At 33.7% G+C, this 24,795-nt stretch overlaps 1 protein-coding gene across 1 annotated transcript in view; it reads right to left on the bottom strand.

The window, feature by feature from the left end:
- Nucleotides 1-24,795, bottom strand: part of efna3b (ephrin-A3b) — a 117,099-nt gene that overhangs the window by 10,601 nt on the left and 81,703 nt on the right. Inside the window, exons 2-4 of the mRNA XM_056475298.1 lie at nucleotides 12,558-12,844; nucleotides 9,608-9,673; nucleotides 2,767-2,844 (exon numbers count right to left, since the gene is read on the bottom strand). Coding sequence (XP_056331273.1) covers nucleotides 2,767-2,844; nucleotides 9,608-9,673; nucleotides 12,558-12,844 — 431 coding nt within the window. The remainder of the gene's footprint in view (nucleotides 1-2,766; nucleotides 2,845-9,607; nucleotides 9,674-12,557; nucleotides 12,845-24,795) is intronic.

A 24,795-nucleotide genomic window follows, 5' to 3' on the forward strand; every position in this document is an offset into this window, starting at 1 on the left:
TTCTCTGATAGTCAGTAGAAGACATTCTATCAGCTAAACTAAAAATAAACACAATTTATTGTGAAAAATAACAGTTATTGCAAATAAATTTAATGGCAAATCTCTCTAATAGTTACCAGTTTTATTTATTTCGTTTTTATTTATTTAGTTTTTATCTAAATAAATAAGTGCTTATGTAGTTTTTTTCTGTAAATGTAAAAGCACTTGCAGCATTCTAGAGGTCAATGTTTGTCAAATGAGTTTAAATTAGTATATATATAGTATATAGTTAGTATGATTAATTCTCCTACACTCAACACTAAAGGGGACAGCAGTGGGCAGGACACGGGTGTTTCTTTGGTCTATTAGGCACAGATGTATGGAGCTGTGAGTCCCGTCTGGCCTCCTGCGGTCGCTCTCTTCCCCTCTCTGACCCATCTGAAAACTCAACGCCGCTACTCACATTTCACTTTATTGGAAATCATTGTGTGGCACCGACCCAGAGACGACCCAAAACACATCCACATCCATCTGTCTCAAAACACACGCTCGGAAAACAAAGAAACAAAAAAAAAAAACCATGAACAGATCGATGCTTCTTTATTCCTTAAAAACACTTGAAGTCAAATCAATTCCTCTCATTTAAATGGTGAACTCGTCGCTGTCCTTGAGTCAGGTTACAGCCACGGTGAGGAAGACTGGAAGCTGGAGGGCTAGTTCTGCCATTGCTAATCAGCCCCAACACTATAGCATCAGCGCTAATCATGCTAACTATAGACAGTCAAGCTCACGCTCCGTTTGCCTTTTAGCTCGTGGCTTCATTAGTGTCAGTCATTGCCTATATAAGATGTGTGGTAGCAGATAACAGCTGTGTGTGTGTTTGCTTTACACCCGCATACACAGAAAAAGGTCACTAAAGCAGATCTCATCATCAGATTTTTTTACATTTAGGTTTGATTCTGTCAAAAATGAAAATTCTGTCATCTTTTACTCACCTTCATGTTGGAAATGCAAAAAGAAATGCAACCCAGGCTCATTGGGAATACAAGAGATCCGTTTTTGTGAAGCATGAAATATGACAGCCCCAATTCGTAAATTCAAAACGCGATTCATAAATACACAAATCCAATTTGTAAATTCAAAACGCGATTCAGAAATACACAAATCCAATTCATAAATTCAAAACGCGATTCATAAATACACAAATCCAATTCATAAATTCAAAACGTGATTCATAAATACACGAATCTAATTCGTAAATTCAAAACGTGATTCATAAATACTCAAATCCAATTTGTAAATTCAAACCGTGATTCATGAATACACGAATCCAATTCGTAATTTCAAACGTGATTCATAAATACACAAATCCAATTCCAAATTTTAAACGGGATTCATAAATACACAAATCCAATTCGTAATTTTAAACGTGATTCATAAATACACAAATCCAGTTTGTAATTTCAAACGTGATTCATAAATACATAAATCCAATTAATAAATTCAAAACACGATTCATAAATACACAAATCCAATTCGTAAATTCAAAACGCGATTGATAAATACACAAATCCAATTCGTAAATTCAAAATGCGATTCGTAAATACACAAATCCAATTCATAAATTCAAAACGTGATTCATAAATCCACAAATCCAATTCGTAATTTCAAAACGCGATTTATAAATACACAAATCCAATATGTAAATTCAAAACACGATTCAAAAATACACAAATCCAATTCGTAAATTTAAAACACAATTCACAAATACAATTCATTTGCTGAAAAAAATTATAATTTTTACTTGCCAATTCACTAATTGTGTGTTTACAAATGTACAAATAAAATTTTGTAAATGTGAATTGTGCAGTGTATGTATTAATTTTATTTTGCATGCATTAATTTTGAGAATGATCTGACTCTATAGACCCGCACCCTTCCCTAAACCAAACCAATAGTGTTTTCAAAAGCAAACGAGAAAATTGTATTGCGGCCACATTGCTTTACCTCGATTTCACTTTGCTTTTTTACCTGGTATCTTAAACCATCCTTCGCCAGGCACCGTACGAGGCGAGATACTGAACAAACTGACTTCTCCAGAAAAGTCGCCCATACAGAGATAGACGGGCAAGGTCTTGAGTCTTGCACTTAAGATTTAAAGGATCATGACCAATAAATCGATCACTGATTAAGTGCTGACATCCTTAATTTAACTATTTACTGATAATCAAACAATGTTTCAATTTGTAATCTATGTTCAAACATGCTTGCTTGACACTTGAGAACCAATGGGGTTTGTTGATACCTGTCGTTGACACATTTAAGCTTCTGAAAGAACCAATGCAACTGTTCCTATTCTTGCTTATGAACTTTTTATATCCTAATAAAAGCATACATCAAATCTGTGTGTCTTATAATGTGATCTCGTCTTTTTGGAAAAATTTCTTTAACTATTCAACTCATATAGATGTACTTTTTGATCTCTTTTCAAGAGTTTTGGTGAATAAACTTTCCTTGAGCTTTGGCTTCATTAAAAATATCTTTATTGGTATTCTGAAGATGAATGAAAGTCTTATGTGTCTTGAACAAGATGAGAAAATGATCACCAAATTTTCATTTTGCGGTTGGCTTATAACAATAAACGCTCTTACAAGTACACACATGATTTATGAGCTAGCGTGCTGAGACGGCACAGAGACTTTGAGTGTAAATGTCAACTTGGTCAGTGATTTATCTGCATATGTTTACTTGTCAGTGTGGTCCGTCCGCTGTGTGTGTGTAACTCACCGAGGTCGTCGATTTTGATGTTAGGTCTTAGAGTGTAGTCTGGCTCTGTAGGGTGAGGCTCATCATCTGAATCAGATGCTGGAAGACATGAAAGGAGAATCAGAACACAGAGTCTCTCAAGGATCTTATACAGGCTCTCAGAGAACAGGGGAATTTATTTGTAAGCTCCTCCAGGTTATATAGCAGTGCTGGATGGGAGGTGAGTAGATGTTCAGGCTACATTCAGTATAGAAATGGGTTGTAAAAAAAAATATTGGTCGGCTAGTTGACTTGCTGTCTAACACCTTCTAAGGGTTTTATTAGGGTCAAGGATGCTTACAGAAATTTGGATGTTTTTTAGGCATATCAGTTTAATTTTCTTTTGTAATTCTGTCCTTTATATTCTGATGCTAATCATCTGTAAATCTGATGTGAAACAAACAAAATGCAATACGTATTTTAGCTATTTATTGTAAAAGCCCAAACACAAAATTACTTTTTAACATACACAGTAAAAAATGGGTTCTACACAATTGCTTCATGTTGTCCCAGCACAAACCAATTAAGTTAACTCAACTGTTTTCACAAATTTAAGTGGAGTGAAGATAAAACAATTAGGTTGTGTCAATAACAACTTTAGAGTTGTGTAAATTCAACACATTTTAAATAAACAGATTGAACAAGCAGCAAAAATCATTTTTGAGTGTAGAAAAAAGGCCTATTTTATAATAATATAAATTACCGCAGAGAAAAAAAACATGTTAATGAAAAATAAATTAGCAATTTGTAGAGCAATTTATATACAGAAATGGGAGACAAATATATACATTTTAACATTTTTAAATATTCTATCGATTTAAAATGAAGTTTTTCCATTTCTAACTTTGAAATGAAGACGCTTTTTTAAATAGCTCAAAGAAAAGGAAAAATCGAAAAAAAATATATCACTTAAGGGGGCTAATAATATTGAATATTGAAAAAATTATGAACTGCTTTTATTCTAGCTACAATAAAACAAGACAATAAGAGTTTCTCCAGAAGAAAAAATATTATCGGAAATACTGTGAAAAATTCTTTGCTCTGTTAGACATAATTTGGGAAATATTAAAAAAAGACTGTATATAAAAAACTGTATATATATATATATATATATATATATATATATATATATATATATATATATATATATATATATATATATATATATATATATATATATATATATATATTATAATTATATATTATATATATAGTTATATCTGACAAATTATATATAATATATAATTATTAATTTATATATTAATATAAAAATTATATATATATTATAATATGTCAAAACAATAATATAATTTGTCAAAACAATCCATTGAAAAATCTAAATAAATGTTTTCCAAAATATTATTATTATTATTATTATTATTATTATTATTACTATATCTTTGCATTTTTGCATTGCATCAATTTAGCAAAAAAATTAATCCCTCACTAAAATGTTACATGTGTATTTGTGTTGTCTTTTAAGATCAAGTTGAACGTAAAATCACAAAAATACGCCTTTCATGTTTTAACTTGTGTGTGTCTGTGATTGCATTTGCCATATACAGTAATTAAAAAAAACAGTATATGAACTAAATGGTACATGCAAACTCACAGTATTTCATAGGCAAAACAAGTACTCGAATGACCTTTCCTTTGCTTCAAGATCCTGTAGTGACACATTACTGTCCTATGAGGCCGCAGAAGAAATTTCTGACTGTCCCCCAACTGACATTGGTACAGTAGGTCATATCAAGTGATAATGACAACGTGGTACATCCAGATTCCACTCCTACATCGTTGTGAAATAAGTTGATAAATTGAAATGCATTACCTATTTAATCAGTATGCGGTTTTTGGATGCACCTTTGGTCTTCAGTGTCCCCATCATTGAAAATGAATTCTTTTTAACCTATGGCATAATCTAACCTCATCATCTCATTAGTATGTAGTTTTCCTTATAAACACATCAGTCCTGCTTCAACCCTTTGAACCGGAGGTTCTGGAGTTCAGACTCGACTGAGCGGGACTAACAGATTCATCTTGACACGAGAACTCGGAGACTCTGAGCAAGAGGGCAGAGGTTAAGACAGCACACAGTATGCTCTCTTTTGCCTCTCTCAGACATTGACTGAGCTGGGAGATTATTAATGAACATGAGCGCTGACAGAAAGAGAGGGTGAGGGGTTAAAATAACACTCAGTGCCAGCAAACTGACTGAGGGAGAACATGAATCCTGACAGCACCTGGAAACAAGACAGAAAGAGAGAGAAAGAGAGAGAGAGAGGAAATGACAGAGAAGGAGCGAGAGAATGGTTTATAGCGATTGTGTGAGTTTTATACCTAAACAGCCTATATGCCCAAGTGAACTCCTTTTACTCCTTACATCCTTTTAAAGAAAACTCCATTCAGCGCTGTAGCCACTTAACTAGATGATTACATCACAAAAAAATTTGTTTACAAAAACAGTGTGCTAATTTTAGCATGAATTGTCAGTTTAAAGTGATAGTCCACCCAAAAAAAAAGAAAATTATTCTTTAATCACCCTTGACTTGTTTTTGTTTTTGTATTTGAGTTTTTGTGTTCTGTTGAACACGCAAGAAAATATTCTGAAGAATGTGTATTTTTATATTCTGGTTAAGGCAAAGGCCAAAAAAAGTTCATTCAAAAATTATGATTGGTAGCCCAAACTGTCTGTCAACAAATGTAGATTTGTATATATGCGCACCCTGTATGCATAGACAGATCCATCACGCAAAGTGTTCTTTTACAAATGGGTTATATACACAGAAGTGTAGTTCAGCCACTGAAAAACTTCTAGCAAAAAGATTTATGTGACTATTTTCAATTTTATAAGGTATCATTTACAGCATTAATGTAATTTAATTAAAATATAGTCAGTTAAATAGACCTAAGCATTCACTTAGTTGTTTAAATGTAAAACGAGATGAAAGGCTATTTAAACACGTCAAGAGCATCGAGTTAAAGTGTCGTTTGTTGTCTTGGTAATGTAAGTGTATGTAAAATGCGATATGGATGACAGGATGTTTCTGTTTTTAGCACTACTTTTTTCTGTTATTCCTTTACCCCACCATCCTGTCAACAACTACGCTTCTGTTGGACAAAGTGCTTGTATCCGTATAGATGTTGGCAAAGCCAACCACATGGTCACCATGGAAATCCTTGCATGCATGAAATAACGCACACTAGGACAAGTTTTGATTGCTACACAACTGAAAACATGCTAGATATTATACAGTTTTTCAAAAGGTTTTTATGTTTGGAATTACAGTATTATAAAGTACTGTGATATTCTGCTATATGGTTGTTCTAGAAATAACAATAAGAGTGTCTAGTGTCTAAAAAGGAGCCTGTACTATTATATTAGCATTACTTGGATCATAATACGTTCATTAATGTTCCTACAGATACAGTAGTGTGTGGTGTTAGCATTGAGATACAGATGTATACAAATTCTTATTCAAACCATTCACAAATTGGGGAATGTCATACAGGCGAATATTAATATCAAACTAAAAATAAATGACAATAACAAAAAAAAGAATCCATTAATTTCATCATTAATTAATTTCACAGTAATTAATTTCACCACCAAAAAAAATCATACAAAAATAGAGAACAAATGGTATTACTATTTTGATGTATATTCGGTTCTGAGTTTTTTGAGTCGACTCTGATTCTCGACTCCAAATTTTGGACTCGATGGAATAGACTCCAGAATCGACTCCATTTACATTCACTTAAAATAGTGCAAGGATTAAACATGCTGTATCATATCGTGCTTTATACAATACTACTGCGTTATTTGCAGCTTTACATTGTGCAGTACTCCTCTGGCCCTACAAAACCAGCAGTTTAAATCATCTGCAGTCAAAATAAAATAGTTATCAGCCTACATTTTTATAGCATTTTTTAGTTGTTATTTAAATTTAATTACAATATTATAAAGTTTTATAATATATTATATTATATTATTTATTTATATTATACGGTTTTCTCACTGGTGAAAGACATGATCTAGTGTTATAAGGAAGTCTATGGTCATCTATTTGGTGTGTGCATTCACAACTTCAGGAGGCTTTGGACAGCAGGAAGGGACGAGCATTTTCAATGCTATTATGCTAAGTTAGCATTTTTTCACAGATGGCCCACTGCACCTTTAAAGAGTTAGTCGCGATGTAGTGTCTCCCAACTAACAACCTACCCCAGGTCCTAATGCCTCCCCTTGTTAAATCACTGATTCATGAGGGGGCGGTGCTGTAACTGTAAACGTTAGACTAGTAAAATTAAAGCAAAATACAAAAATGACATGAAGCTGTCACAGAACGCTCAGTCTTGTTATATTGGTCAGAATATATAAAAAAGGAATGGACTTAATTCAGCTCAATTCGGTATTAGCTCGATTTATTTAATTGCTCTAACAATTAATTGATCTAATTAATTAATTAATTTTTCTTTGCAATATTGCTCCCCAATATATAGATTACAGGAAATGAAAAACCTGTTATCTTGATTAACCTGTAAATGAACAGTTCCCAAAAATACACAGACAGAAAAGATATCAGCTTAGCTAAATGTTGTTTTAAAATGATAAGTTTAGATAAAAAAAACTCTAAGTGCCAGGTAAAATTCTTCAAAATTAGCATTTTTGAGGCTCATAGATTTTTGCATTAGATGTCACCTACACTATTGTTGCCTATTGGAAGGAATGCATCAATAAAGTAACCATTTTGGTACAGGGTAGCGCTCCCTTGAAATGAATGTGGGACAAAGGTGCAGTGGAGGACTGGCCACCCAGAGCCAGAGATATATACATATATACATATATATATATATATATACATTTTCTAAATTGATGGATAAGTGACCGCACGGACATTGCTGACAAAGAGCATGTGTTTGTGTGCATGGAAATGTATTATCTTCCTTCCTGTTAAATTCGATTTAGCCCCGTCCTGAAACACACCCCCTCTTCTGCTTTCACTCCTAATTCTAACTCGAGGGAACGATTAGTTTGTGAATGAATCTTTGTTATGAACGACTTGTTCACTTAACTGATGATAATACAAGTTTCTAGAACCGCAGCATCTTGTTGTCATATTTTATTAAAATTGTTTGCTTATTTTATTCAACAAAACTAGCATAAGCCTAGTATTGAGTGCGAGTTGGTGCTGCTTTGCCTTATGACCAGTGCAGTAAGAGACTGTATTGTCATCAATAACGTTACTTGTTTAGCAAAAAAGTTCGTAACATACAAAAACGAAAAAAATTTAATTACCTATAAAATGTTCTGCCTTTGTGCTTTGTTTTCTCGTTACTACACCCATACACAGCGCTAAAGTCCAGCATCTTCACATTGGCTTTAGTCTTGACTAGTGTGGTTGAATGACATTTGTACTGGGAGCACTGTACAAATGTGGCAGTGCTACTGACGCATGCTCAGGGTCCGTTTGCGATATCTATGTCCTGTGTGTAGGTTCAGTAATTTCATTTTATGGCAAAGAATAGGTTCTTTTCATTTCATTTGAACTGAAATAACTGTTCGTAAATCTAGAAGGCTGAGAAAAAAATTATAATTAAAAAAAGATGATAGAAGTTATAAAAATGATAATAGAAGGCTGAGGAAAAATGCTAAGAGAAAAATGTTTTTGATGACATTTTCAGGTAGCCCTTGTATCTGAACTCTTTAAATATTGATGAAACGCTGTGCATCTCTATAAAAGGTATACTGAACAAGTTCCAAATAGTAATAATAATAATAATAATAAAGTTCTCTTCATTTCTGAAGCATTTAGATAATTCATTTATTTTATTTTCGGCTTAGTCCCTTTATTATTCAGCCGTTGCCACAGCAGAATGAACTGCCAACTTATCCCACACAAACAAAGGGAGAACATGCCAACTGAACCTTCTTGCTGTGACGTGACATCGCTACCCACTGCGCCACCGCACTGCCGCATTTAGATAATATAATCAATAATTTAATATTCTGGAATAACAACCTATTTAAATAACTATATCACAAAATATATTATCATCTTGAAATACCGTGAAATAAAATTGATTATACCACCCCTAAAAGCATCATTGCTATCTTTCAAACACTTTTAAATTTGCAAAACTATTTGCTAATCCATAGCAGTGTGCATATACTTCCCAATCTATAATCTGCCACACATATTCACAGTGTGTTCTTATGAGGGGGTTAAAACAGGGCAGAAAATAGCCTATTACTACTAAATTATGATGCGTTTTAATGTAAAGAAAATCTTTAAAATAACATTAAAAGTGAGTCTTAGGAATGTGTATAAAGGCAGTTCATGACCCTTTTAAATAGATGCTTTCTTTATAATTAGAAGGACGGTTTTAGCTATATTGGAATAAAAAAAGACCTCTAATGTGGAAAACATCTTTAATGTCTTTCAAAAACACCTTTCCGAGTCGAAACTTTTAAACTGCAGAGTAGGGCTTAACAAAAACAAAATCGGAAACTTTCCAAGTACACTCGGAGCGACACGTACACCTGGCTGAGAATCACTGCAGTGCCAAACAACAACATTAAGACATGAAACCAAGAGGGGAAGGAGAACAGGAGAGTGTGCTTTCTGCGCAAACAGATTGATTTAATCCTCGGAAAGACGGATAGTAGAGTTAAAGAAACACAGACTGAGTGCACTTCATAAATGGGCGGACGGCTGGATCAATTGACTGAAAAATAGGATGGCTGGTTGAAATGATGAGATGATGGATGGGAGTATGATGGAGTGATGGATGGATGGACAGATGGAGGGATGGAGGTCGATACCTGTAGAGCAGCAGACGTACACTCTCAATCTCAGGCAGCTCCGGCCGTGGTGATGAGTGGGTGTGGCTAAAGCGAAGAAAACATCAAATGTCAATCATCTGTCACACATCACAAATACGGCTTATCTTTTAGGACTGTGATATTCTGCTATATGGTTGTTCTAGAAATAACAGTAAGAGTGTCTAGTGTCTAAAATGGAGCCTGTACTATTATATTAGGATTACTTGGATCATAATACGTTCATTAAAGTTCCTACAGATACAGTAGTGTGTGGTGTTAGCATTGAGATACAGATTTATACAGATGTTTTTGTTATTACATATTCTTATTCAAACCATTCACAAATGGGGAATGTCATACAGGCGAATATTAATATCAAACTACAAATAAATGACAATAACAAAAAAAAGAATCCATTAATTTCATCATTAATTAATTTCACAGTAATTAATTTCACCACCAAAAAAATCATACAAAAATAGAGAAAAAATGGTATTACTTTTTTGATGTGTATTCGAGTTTTTTGAGTCGACTCTGATTCTCTACTCCAAATTTTGGAGTCGATGGAATAGACTCCAGAATCGACTCCATTTACATTCACTTAAAATAGTGCAAGGATTAAACATGCTGTATCATATCGTGCTTTTTACAATACTGCTGCATCATTTGCAGCTTTACATTGTGCAGTACTCCTCTGGCCCTACAAAACCAGCAGTTTAAATCATCTGCAGTCAAAATAAAATAGTTATCCGCCTACATTTTTATAGCATTTTTTAATTGTCTAGTATCGATAATTTAGAAAATTACATTGCAATCTTGGAGACAGAAAGTTTTATTATTGAAATATTTAATGAAAAGACGTGTAGCAGTTCATTAAAAAAACAAAACAATTGATCCTACAAACAACGTTTAGAAAATAATAATAAAATAATCTAAATATCTTCTTAATATAAATCTTTGATACTGGAATGCTAGGCCTACCAAGTGAACGAAATAATTTGGTGTAGCGGCATGCTTCAAATCTGTGGTTGTTTATTTATTTATTTTTTTACGGCAACAGACGGTCCAACCGATCAATAAACAAAATAGCTAGATTTTAGATTTAATGACCAAAAATATTAAACCCGCTACACGAAATGTTTAACTTAAATAATTCATGCATTAACAAATCTAAAATAAAAAATAAAAGTAGCGTGACAGAACTCAAAGCATATCATATTGCCCTCTCTTTTGTAAATGTGATTTTTTTAAAAAGTGTAGTCTAGTTTAAAATAGCCTATTATTTTACTTTTAAATATCATTGTTTGTTTTGTGCAATTTGTTCATTGATTTGATGAGGTTGTGTGAAATGGCATACACTGAAAGAAAAGGAGTGAGTCAGACCTGTTTTTGAACACTTAACCATAGCTATATTTTGATTTAAAAATCCTTTTTGAAATGAATTTCGTTTGATATAATTTGTTTCTTAATTTTTATATATATATTTTAATTATCTACAAAATAAACAAGAAGAATGAATATTAGAGGTGAAATTAAGTGCATTCAGGATCAAAACAAAACCACGACCACATGATCAGATTTTGTATCATTAAATAAATCTTGGCTACTTTTGTCATTATGATTATCATTTTATTTATTTATTTATTTATTTATTTATTTATTTATTTATTTATTTATGAAATAGGCATAGGTTAAATAAAAAAAATACTTTAGGATGTAGCAGCAGCCAATAACATAACATCATAATTTTACCTGCAGTGCTAATGTGAGTCGTCAATCTGCAAATAGTATCCGATCCGCTCTAAATTCACACACATATACTATATTTCATTTATAACACAGAAAAGTTGACATCGCAGACAGATCATCTTTACAAACAAAATGCAAAAATGTAAAAGTGAAAGCAAACGTCATCCCAGCACTATAATAGCCTAGAGTGCTTGTGTTCGTGAAATTCAAAAGCAAAAGCGCAGAATGTGTGAGCTCGGATTTAAAGCGGGCACCTTCAGTGTTTATTGTGCTCGAGAATGAGCATTATAACTGTAGCATGTAACTGCTTCATTCAGAGTTTGAAAAAACAGGCTTGATTTCTGTCCTGAAGTCGATTCTGGTACAAGGTGCATTGAGACTCCAGCAATCAACACTTTTAGAGTCTACTCCCCAATCCTACTTTTGATATTACTTTTATAATTTAATATTACATAAATACATAATTAAATTAATATCTAACAATAATAATAATAAATTAATTTCACCCCAACAATTAACTAAAATATAAAAGTAATATTCCTTTACTATTACTTTAATAATTTAGTATTACATAAATAACAAAAATTACATAGTATTACATATTATTTATTATTACATAAATTACAAAAATAATTATTTTATTGCTTATATAATAATAATAATAATAATAATAATAACAATAATAATAATAATAATAAAAATAATAATAATAATAATAATAATAATAATAATAATACTACAAATAAATACAAATTTTTCCCAAAAAATTACCAATAAAAAATAGTAATACTTTTAATATGACTTTAATAATTCAATATGACCAAAATACATGCTTAAATGCATATCTAATAATAATAATAATAATAATAATAATAATAATAATAATAATAATAATAATAACCATTCATGATACTAATTATATTCTAATTAGACAAAAAAGTTACACATTATTAGTAGAAGCACTGTATACAATAAATAAAAATTATTTTTTTCCCCGTAATGAAACTTGGAAGTATAAAATTGTAATAATAATGTAGTGATGCAAAAACAAACAAAATTTTAAAAAATCAGAAGCAGAATATATTTATATATCATTTTTTATGCAAATTTATCCTTGATAAGTTGACCTTCTTGAATGCGATATTGCATAATAGCAGTGATACAGTATATTTGCAGCAGTGTGTATTTGCTGTATACTCACAGATATAATAATACTCTTGGCCAACGTGAAATTCGTAGCCGAGCGAGAAGGCGCTGTAGCGCTGGAACTTCTCAGAGAATTTGATGGGTGCATGAGGGGCATGAGGACGGTTACACTCCCAGCGCTTGAAGCCCAGCTGTGGGTCACAGGTCCGGTAACCGCGATAACTGACCATGTAGAGCACATACTGCTCCGCGATGCCCCTCTGACTGCTGTTGTAGTGAGGACAGTAGATGTCCAGATAGTCATTGACATTCACCTGCAGCGTGTAGCCCTCCTTACGAAGTCTGATAACAGAGAAAAACACACAAATATTCAATCATTATTATTATTATTATTATTATTAAATAAGCTAAGCATAAACACATACGCTTTCACCTAACTAACTTGAAAATTAATAAACTAATCAGATGTATGACAACTGTAAAAATGCATGTCAATATGCTAGAATTGTCATTTATATTAAAAAAAGTGCACATTTCTGGTGCTGTAACAACTAGTCATTCATTCATTTTCAGCTTAGTCCCTTTATTAATCTGGGGTCGCCACAGCTGAATGAACCGCCAACTTATCCAGCACATGTTTCACCTAGCGGATGCCCTTCCAGCTGCATCCCATCTCTGCGAAACATCCATACACACTCATTCACACTCATACACCACGGACAATTTAGCCTACCCAATTCACCTATACCGCATGTCTTTGGACTGTGGGGGAAAAAGGAGCACCCAGAGGAAACCCACGCGAACACAGGGAGAACATGCAAACTCCACACAGAAATGCCAACTGACCCAGCCGAGGCTCAAACCAGCGAACTTCTTGCTGTGAGGCGACAGCACTACCTACTGTGCCACTTTGTCGCCCACAACTAGTCAACAAACTTTAAAGTTATCCGCAATTATTTTACAATTAATTTTATTTAAATCTTAACAAATTTTTTAAAGTTTAAATATTTAATACAGTTTAGAGTACGGATAGAGTATAACTGGATAAAATTTTTTTGTAATTTATTAATTCCCAATAAAATTACACTTAAAATGGGAAAAGAATAAATACACTATAATACAAAAACAGAAAGAATGTCACAATATTTACTATCACTAAACATTATCAGTGTATATTTTACTGTAATATTTCTAAGAACAAAAATGGCTTCTAATTATTATGAAATAACGGTTTATAAGACAGGGTGATATCAATAGTAGGATTTTTATATTATTATAGTTTTTTTTATTTCATATTTTTATTAATATTCATATTTAATTAGTTTTTTAATCTTTCAATAATTTTAAATGCTTAAATACAAATTGAAATGTATTCTTCAGAGAGCTGAAAAATACCCCTAAATTTCTAAAAGTGCCTTAAATAGATAAATGAAATTTAATCATTATTTACTTACTCTTAAGTACTTCCAAACCTTTAAGAGTTGCTTTCTTCTGCTGAACACTAAAACACTTAATGCATGCTGAAAACCTGCAACTACAGACCAGTAGGAAAAACCAATACTATGGATCTACTATGGATGGTTACAGGTTTTCAGCATTCTTCAAAATAGCTTATTTTGTTTTTAACATAAGAAAGAAACTAATTAAGGTTTGAAACAACTTAATGGTGAATAAATTAAGACAGAATTAAAATTTTTGGGTGAACCATCTCTTTAATGACCACACTGTTAACGATTTTTGTAAATTACTCAGTATTAAACTGTAATATGAACTGTATTTTACTGTAGGAGTAGTTATGCTGTATGTTACTGTATTTTAAAGTTGCATTGTGAAAATTACAGTATATTTTACAGTAAAGATATACAGTACTGTAAATACATATAGAGCAAGATGGTTATGCTGTTAATTTAAAAACAGTATTTTGATTTTATTGTAAGTTACTGGCAAACTGTTGCCAGTTCTGTTTTGTAGTTTGTACAGGAAATTGTTAACCATGCATTTGATGAGACAGAGAACATGGATAAAGCTAAGAAGAATCGCTCGCTCCTTGCAACAGCCAACCAGAATGTAAAACAACTACAAATGCCCTCACATTTAGAGGAAGTGTAGAGTCTCTGATTTCAAAAGGCAAGAGGTCGGTTCAGCTGATTTCACAATCCTACAAAATGCAAAAATGGTTCCCGTACAGCCCCTGTGACCCCTTGTAAAAGAAAACGCATCCTGTGATCCAAGCCATTCACTGTTTAGACTATTCATCTAGCTACATTTACAGTATAATGTTAAGATAGGGTCAAGCGAGTATTTTGAAAATCATCATACACAACAACTCGCAATGTTAAAAGGAGAACAAATAAGTTTTCACATGATGATGGATGCATTTTCTTCATCTGGAGTTCTGGAGAATCAGAACAAGCTTGTATCAGACATTTGCATTTGGAGGAAACTCCCTCAGGCCTGAGGGATTGACTGAAAGTGAGCGTGATGGAGGAGAGACGACTGATGGCTGTGTTGGGACCCGAAGTAATATATTGTTAAACCGCTTCAATGCACAGTTGTATTGTATAGAAGCCAATTTCCGCCACAGCACGAAAATAAATAAATAAAAAAAGGTAATTGTGACTTTTTAGCTCTACTTTTTTCCCCTTACAACTCTTGTGGGGTTGTGTAGGCTCTCCCTCGACTTGAACATGTACTGGTGCATGGCAGGGTGATGACCTTGGTTGAGCCCAGAGACTAAACAACTACCCGAAACAACAGTCTAAATTTGCTCGACGCTGGAAACACTGCTCAGTTTACAAACTCAGACACAAACTCAAGAGTTCTGAAATATAAATTCACACTTCTGAGAAGAAAAAAATAAACAGAAGTGCAAGATATTGACCTTTATTCTTCACACAAGAGCGAGACCAGTCATTGGAACTTTATTGGCTTAGAGATTTCCATTCATTCATTTCCATTGATTTTTTTAGCCATTAGAAAGCTTGTTATGCCACTCGATTTTGCAAACTGGTATTTTGTTATTGAATTATTCTTATTTTTAGACATTAAACATGCTTGTAGAGCAAATAGTTTGACTGTTTACAGTTAATTTCTATTCCTAGTTATTTCCCCACAAGTAAATGAATCAGAAGTGAATTAAAAGAGCTTACTTCTGCCTTGCAAAAATGTGAATAAGCAAATAAAATATCTGAGTTTATTCTAAGTTTATATCTAGCAATTCAAAGCTGCATTTTCTAGTTCGTTTTATTTAACGCTTTCGTCCAGACCAAATATTCACAAATTCTAATGAACAAGCATAGCTTACATTGGCAATCAATCCATCAGTTAATCACTGACCTTAATTTGTCTATATGTTCTCATTTGGATGACAGGATGTGCAAATGACAGTCAAATCATAACCACAACAAAAAATACACACACAATAAGCACAGAAAGCTCATGAATAAAATTCAGGACTATAAACCAGTGTTTTCCTCACCAGTGAGATATATGATGAATTTTAGTCTGTTTAGAAATACTGCCTTGTGAAAATGAACTGAACAAAAAATAATGTAACGGCTTGAATCCCTTTTTGAATCAATGATCGACCACTGTAAAAACTAAGTTCTGTTGGCAGCATTGACAGGGCACCAAGAGTTAGTTTGAATTGAACCAAACCTGACAATTGTAAAATTAAATATTGCATTTTTACCCCCAGGAATTACTTTATTTCTCACAATTCTGGTTTTATTTATCTCAATTCTAATATAGTATCTTCTGATTTCATAGTGTAAATCAGATTAAAGTAACGGTTCGACCAAAAATTGTGAAGCCCTGCCTCCGTTTTCAGATGTCTCTGATTTCCACCATCCACACCCATGGAGCATCAGCGTTTTCACATGAAAACGGCCTCTTCAGCGTTTTCAAAAAGCTCTGTTTTCGGCACTTGAACTCTGGCGTAGTGTGGACAGATGGCATAACCGTAGCCAAACTTATGTGTTTTAAAACTAAAACGTATTAGTGTAAACAGTGCCAAAACTTCTATACCTCCTAGCTCACCTGAATGCTGTAACATCACCCCTCAACTGTAAAACTTTTCTATACATACAATGATAATCCTGGTAAGAATTTCTTTAACAAAAATCATCTAAAGCTAATAAATTCCTGACATTTGAGTCACTTTGCTGATCTTTAAACTCCCGCTAAAATGAACTATGGTTTTGTCTCTGTCCAATGACAGTGCATGTTTCATTTACAAGCAAAAGAGGGTTTAGCTCGACTTAAGGCGAAAGTAGATTGGTTGCTCCATGTGTGGACTGTCCAATGGCATTTTTAAACTCAATTTATTTTCAACCAGAGAAAATCATGTAGCAAAAGGATTTATCAAATGCCTTTTTACCAAGCTATTTAAATTGTGCATTTTAAATGATCTATAAATATACGCTTTTTATTGTTTGATTAACCAGCGTTTTAAACATTTACAATGCTGTCTATGTAATTATACAATTTAAAGTTTTTTTTTAAATGTATTGTTTTATCGCTTTATTAAATGACATTTAAAATCCCAATTTAAATAAACACATCTAAATATGTCTATTTATTTGTCCATTAATTGTCCATGTAAATTGTGTTTTATTTATACACATTTTATTGATTCAATTATTAAAATGATTCTTCATTTTATTTCTAACTGGTACTCCTGGTCCTCTATATGTGCTCAACAGAAGAAAGAAATTAAAAGCAAGTTATAACAAGTGGAAAATGAGCAGATGAAGACAGAATGTTCATTTGTGTGTGAACTATCCCTTGAACTAAAATTTACATTTTCTGAGGAAAAAGGTCTGTGAATTGTAAACTCAGCTGTATGAAATAAACTTGCAAAAGAGAGTCAGAATTAATTTGTGAGATAATACATTTCAATTGCCAATTCTGCCTTTTTTGCTTCCAGAGTCTCACCATTCAATAATAAAAAACGCGCATAAAGTATTGTATAAAAACATCAAGATTCGTTTGCGCTGAGTGAACGCAGCTCACATGGGAAATTTCTTACTGCTGCTTGGAAAAGTTGCACTGTAAGTGTCAGAATTCAAAACCCAACCGTGGTCCCTTCCTTGTGCACTCGTTTGTCAAAGTCACACAGCGATGGCAACAGAGAGGATGGATGGAGAGCAACGGGCTGGCCTTGATGGATGGCTGCAATAATAACGCCTGGCCAGCAGGTGTCAGTATTTAGATGAGGAAATGAATATCAATTTCAGCTCCTCGGTTCTAGGTCACTTCTCCAGGGAGATTATTATTCAATTATTAAATGAAGATCAAAAATGCTGCATTAACGCCGCTCCCCCTTCACACTCGTCTCTGATCCACTCATTCTATTCCTCCGCCTCACTTCACTTTTAAATGCTAATGCAGGTGTGTAAGCTCAAATATTTGCTGTATGTCTGAATGTATATCACGCCACACCCCTCCATACACCCATCTCCACAACATAACATACACCCTGGATTTTACTATAGTATCTTGGTAGGTTTTTTCTATAAGATATTAAACCTTCTTTAACTATTTTGTAATTGCACTGCAACAAAACAGTAGCACACTGTCACACTCGTCTGTGATCCACTCATTCTATTCCTCCACCTCACTTCACTTTTTAATGCTAATGTTGAAGGTGTGTAAACGCAAATGTTTGCTGTATGTCTGAATGTACAGTATGTCACGCCACATCCCTCATACACTCATCTCCACAACACACCATACACCTTGGATTTTACTCTTGGTAGGTTTTTCTATAAGATACCTACTTTAACTATTTTGCAATTGCAGTAAAACAAAACTGTAGCACGCTGTCACACTCGTCTCTGATCCACTCATTCTATTCCTCCACCTCACTTCACTTTTAAATGCTAATGAAGATGTGTAAGTGCTTGCTGAATATCTGAATGTATATCACGCCACACTTCTCCCTACACTTATCTCCACAACACCTTCGGCTTACTATAGTATTTTGGTAGGTTTTTCTATAAGATATAACCTTCTTTAACTATTTTGTAATTGCACTACAACAAAACTGTAACACACTATTTTTGAATGTCGGTGTTTTAAAATACATAAATGTATACAATTTTTAAGGCATACATGCATAAAATTACATAAAAAAATAATATAATGAATCAGAACGCCTAAAGTTCCTCTAGCGAAACACTCTTTTTGACTTTTACTTGGCAAAACATACGTAAATAAGTAAATTGTAATCATTAAATAAAATAAAAATAAGCATGAATGAAAAGTTAATCATCGTTAGACTGTCAGAAATGTAGGTGACACTTTTTTCTGCAGTTAAATTATCTTTTTAGAAGTTTTTTATTTCTTAACATTTTATGATTCATAAAATTCAAGTCAACACCCACTGTCAACTACAAGCAACAAAAATGCAATACCATTGGCCTGACAAAACATTGATACATCAAGGGTATTAGCTTCACTTTAATTTTCATCTGATGAAAGGAACAATAAACCATTTCAATGTGAAGATCCCAGTGGCCCATGAACACTTCCTGCTTGTTGCAACAAGACGCAATTCAAACATATCTTAACATAATAATAGCTATCCTAACATTATTTATAAATATGTGGCTGTTTTTTAATTTTAGGAAGCTATGGAAATTAAAAATGTAAAACTGGAAATAGAATAGGACCATTGTTATAGTTTACATCCCTTAAAATGGTCTATACAAGGATGCGCTAAGAGTACAGCCTAATTAAAATCAATGTTATTTTTGGGCAGGTGAACTGTCACTTCAATAGGCAAGAAAAGTTTTGTTGTTAAACAGCATAGGCGGTGACTCAATCAGTAAAAGCAATCATAAAATAAAATAATTCATGAAAAAGCATATCAAAAAATGCTAAAAGGTAACTAATAATATGTAATAACTGATTTTGGCAGTATTGTAAAAAGACATGACAACCTGCCCTTTCAAAGATTGTTATTCATTTGAGCAAATTGAAAATCGTTATTGAAAAGGTTTTCTTTCAATTAAAATCTGCTCTTTTAACCTCAACCGTTGCATGAATGTAATGCTGGCATGATCTTTTCTTTTTTTATTAAAACAGAGAACAGGGACTGGCATAATTAGCCAGACTGATTTTAGAACATATTATTTTAAGTCATGTAATTCCATGTGCAGCATGTTTTGTTGCTGACCACACAAAATAGAGCAAACCCTTATCATCTAAATATAATATTTTTCCCAGTACAAATATCTTGAAATTTTAATTCATAATACATTTTGTTTAGTTCTCACATTCAGCAATTGGTGAAAAAATTAAAAGTGATTGTTGGCTTCTATTCAAGAATTAAAAACTGCCTTTCTTTTGATACTAAAAAGAAGCTGGTTGATGCAACATTTATGACAATATCGGACTTCGGTGATGTTATCTATATGCATGCTTCGAGTCTGCATGCACTGGATAATGTTTACCATGGTGCACTAAAATTTAGAACTAATTTTAAATCCCTTACTCATCATTGTGTGTTGTATAGTAGGGTAGGTTGGTCTGCTTTGTCCATTTGTAGGGTCAAGCTCTGGCATATCTTTGTTTACAAATCTATATTGGGTTTACTCCCATCATATCTCTAGAATTACATTTGTAAAAAAAAAAACCTGTGCTTAGGTACTGTATAGCCTTTGGTCAAAGGATATTTATTTACTGTCTGTTCCTAAAGTGCGTACTGAGATGGGGAAAAAAGGCTTTTAAATACGCAGCATGGAATAATCTACAAAGTTGCAGTTTAAAGAATTGATTTCACTAAATGCTTTTAAAAAGAGTATACATGATTTAGAAATTGAAACAAAAGATGTTTTGAATAGTTTGTCAATGTATGATTCTTGGTAACTGTTAATTGTTTTTGTTTGTTGTCTGTTAGACCCATGTGACATGTATACCGCCTAATCTTGGCCAGGACGCTCTTGTAAAAAGAGATTTTTAATCTCAATGTGTCTTTTCTGGTAAAATAAAGGTTATAATAATAATAATAATAATAATAATAATAATAATAATAATAATAATAATAATAATAATAATAATAATTATAATCAATATGTCATGCATTACGCACACTCAAAAACTAGAGAATTCTCTCTGTATATCTCCTTAATTACAAACATCTTTATAGAGCTGCTGATAGCAGACTGGTGGATATGAATGTGCAGTTGTGTTTACGTCCACTAGGAGGTGATGAAGAGAGCGAATGCAACCCACGTGGGGGATTTCAATCACACAAAAAAATCCTGCCTATTTTTAAAAGGTTTTGGCACACATTTTCTCCTCAGATCAGAGTAATTACTACTCTATCTACAAGGCCAAACTGTTAAAGCGATTTAGCTAACATTTGAACACATACACACAAAATTCACGTCAATGTATAAATGTGTACACGGACTGCGTGGGTCAAGCATGCAAGATGCTGAGCTGGGCAGCAAGGGATTTCGGGATAGAGGGTTAAAGCAAGATCAAGACTCAGTGGATCAATGTCACTACAAGAGAGAGAGAGAGAGAGAGAAAGACAGAGGCCAAGCTTCTCCAACAGAACAGAAGCCAAGAAAAGCAATAATACCATGTGAACACACAACTGCCCTTATAAGCGTTTTAGTTCGCTTCATTAATCAAATGTAGCACGTACACCAAGAAATCTTGTTATTAAAGTGCACTTCTTGTTTTTGGACATATTAATTAAAATCTTCACCCTTTCCATGTAGAACCTGAGTCAGATGCACATTTCTCATAGTTACAGTACATATGTGCACAATGATTGTGCCTACAGAGCATATCTGTAATGAGAGAGAGGAAGAGAGAGAGAGAGAGAGAGAGAGAGAGAGAGAGAGAGAGAGAGAGAGAGATTGCTGAGCTGAATCAGCACCAAAGGAGAAACAGCAGATCTGTTCTCTTCCCTCGTTGTTCTTTTCTGTTCTTCTAATTAACCCTCTCAATCCACTTTAATTAAAGGAGAGCATCTGTCCTGTGAACAGTTGACAAAACACATGTGAGTTGCACATTAACTCACACAAACACACACACTCTTTTATATATGGCATATGAGGACATAGGTATACTGTATTTTATACTTTTTGTATAACCTTACCCCACCCCTACTCCTAAATAAAACCTAAGAGGAAACCTGTGGCAAAATTTAAATGTCAAAAGACCACCTTATGTATGACTTTTAAGTGCTTTGAATTAGGAGGACACAAGCCATGTCCTCGTAGACCACCTTAATAGAGCACAACTAGGTCATTCAAAGACACAACATTGTATAATGACTCATACCCAAGTCATCATACCATTTTGTGTCTTTGTAAACCTCACAAACAAGTACAGACACACACACACAATGCATTATTTACAGTACACCTGCAGATCTACTGATTATGGTGTGTACTAAAGATAAGCGTTTAGTTAACATGCACATCTCTACAGTGAGTAATTTAAGCAATAATATGTCAACAAGATTGCCGTTGTTTTGTTTGCCATGTGATTGATCCGCAGGCTTTCACAGCTGCACACATATTCAATCCATTAGCATATTATACATCAAGATCACATTTATAGATTTTATTAGAATATTGCTACACTGTAAAAAATTATATGATCAATTAGTCATGACAACATATGTTTTTAGTTCATTGTAATGCATTAATGTAAGTTAATCCTGTTATAACTTAATTTTACAAGTTCCGCAAGCTGTTTTAAGTCAGGTTAACACAATATAAGTTCAATGGACTCGTAAGTTTAATTTGATTTGATTTTTTTACAGTGTAGGTATTCCTTGTCTTAATTAAGCTGCAAATTGCAAACAAAGCCAACACCATTCTGAGTGACAGGAGTTTCTAAATGAATCCATAACATGAATCCCTTCGGTTAATGTGTCAGTAGCTACGTTTCCATCCGCCTATTTTTATGCGCATTTAGATATGCTAAAAAAAACGGTTGATGGAAACACTAGGATGAGCATAAATTTTGAAAATGTGCAGAAAACATATGCACATAACTGAGTAGGGTAGACTTTACATTCGATAAGAAACGATGTGCATAAACGGCGATGAAAACACTTTTACCGAACAAATTCCAGTATGCGCATTAAAAAAAGTCATGTGATTTTGGTATAAGAGATCATGTGATGATAAAAATGTGTGTGAATGGACAAACCAGCAGGTTTTACATTGTGAAACATCTGAAATTTTGTTTTGGAACTTCTAAAATGCCTTAACCATTTCAGTATTAGTGTTTTTATTTTATTAATGACTTCGAGAATCAAGAGCGTCTGTGCTCTGCGCCTCACACCTTCAAATGCGCATTCTCTGCGCATTCACTGTGTGTCAGGAGGCGCAAGTCATTTATTAAATGAGGAAAATATTAACGCAGTTTCTCCTGCCGCAGCAAATTCCGTTTTAACTATTGATATTTGGCCCCAGAGCAATACCTAATACAATACATAATCAAGAAGTGACGATTTTGGTCGCTTTGACTCGTTGGGTGGAAACGCTGCTTTATTCGCACATCTATTTTGCGATGATCCAGTTTTGCGCATCAAGTTAATTCGCAGATTTGGACGGAAACATAGCTAATGACTTACAATCCTGAATGAATCAATGTTTTTAACAAATGGCTTGATTAAACGGTTCAATGATTCATTCAATCTCACTTCAGTCCTGAATGAATAAGGGATTTTAATCAATTAGCTTGAGAAAACGATTGAAAGTCTCACTCACTTATTTCTTAATCAATTACACTTTGAACGAATCACTTAAGAAAAAACGTTTTACTGAACAGTTAAGGGGGTCGCACACCAGATTCGCTGTGCCACGACGCGCCATGCAGCAGGATGTATTTTAGAATTCAAAACATAGAGGGTATGCATCAGGGTACGCACACTGGCGCTTCAAGTCGGTGACTGTCCATAGTTCCCAGCTACGACTCAGGACACTGTTCATATTTCTCTCACGTCACAGAGTGCCTTGTGAATATTTTCATTTTAAATAACATGCGAATGTGCGTGTCTGCTGTGTAATACTTTCTACTGTCATATGCGCGTCGCATCTGGCGTGCGACGAAATTTAATTTCTTATATGAATCCATTTCCCTTGTGAAAATAATACAGTGATTTACTCATATAGACAGTCATTTGTTGCCACCTATTGGAGTAACAATGTTAAATTTTTCAGTACCTGAATGATTCAGTTTCCAAAATAAATAATTAAATGCTTGAGTAACTCAAAAACTAACTCACTTAGGTTCATGAGTAAGCCAGGGTTCAATTTTTTGTTTTTGAATCAGTAGTTACTTGTGACAAACTACTGGGGTAACAACAGAAACTGGGGTACAGTTGAAAGGTTTTAAAATAATTTTACATAATTATTTCAATTATTAATTATTAATTATTCAATTTTCCTACAGAAGATCTTTAGATAAATCTGCATATTAGTTTTCTTTGAAGTCATATCTATAAGAGTGAGCAAAGACACTTCAAAACTGGTGCACAAACCCCTTACCAGTACTTATTCTTCTTTCTTTCACGTCTCCATTTTGTGTCTCCCATCCAATTATTTGATCATTTTGCCCCTCTCTATCTCTCTTTTTTCTTCACTCGTCCTTTATTTCCTCCTCTCCACCGGTAAATTATTGAAAGGTTATTAAATTCAGAGGCATCATACAGCCGCTGGCGCAAACACACACACACACGTGGCTTCAAATGTGCCACATGCCACCCCAACAAATTTAATACGCAATTTCACTCTTCGCAGCCAAACAGACATTTACTATTCACAGAGGTCAGGACAGATTTTTAATCAATCAGACTTTCTCAGAATCAGTGTTTCAGTGTGGTTTGGTTTTAAATCTGCTAGGGAATTGATATGTGTTGGTGGAGGAGAGTTCAGATGCTGTTACCTGCTCTCAAGGCCAACCTCATCACTTCAGCATTGTGTGTGTGTGTGTGTGTGTGTGTGTGTGTGTGAGCGTAAATCACACACACCTCCACTAACTTCCCCTTGTTTCAAAGCCCATTTGCCACAGGCAATTAGAAAGCAACCAATCTCTGGTTCTCTCTTGCTTTAACTCCTCTCTGCGGCTCATTCTCTACATCTCAGTTCTTTCCGCCGCTCTGTCTTCCTCTTCTCTCACTCTGTATCGATGCAGTCACTCAATGTCACAGCCATGATGGCCAGTTTTAGCCTTTTGAACTGTACTAATCCAACAGATAAATTCACACTCACACACACACACACACACACACACACACGCACACACACACACACACA

This window comes from Danio aesculapii, chromosome 16 (assembly GCF_903798145.1).
Source record: "Danio aesculapii chromosome 16, fDanAes4.1, whole genome shotgun sequence".
Classification (NCBI taxonomy): domain Eukaryota; kingdom Metazoa; phylum Chordata; class Actinopteri; order Cypriniformes; family Danionidae; genus Danio; species Danio aesculapii.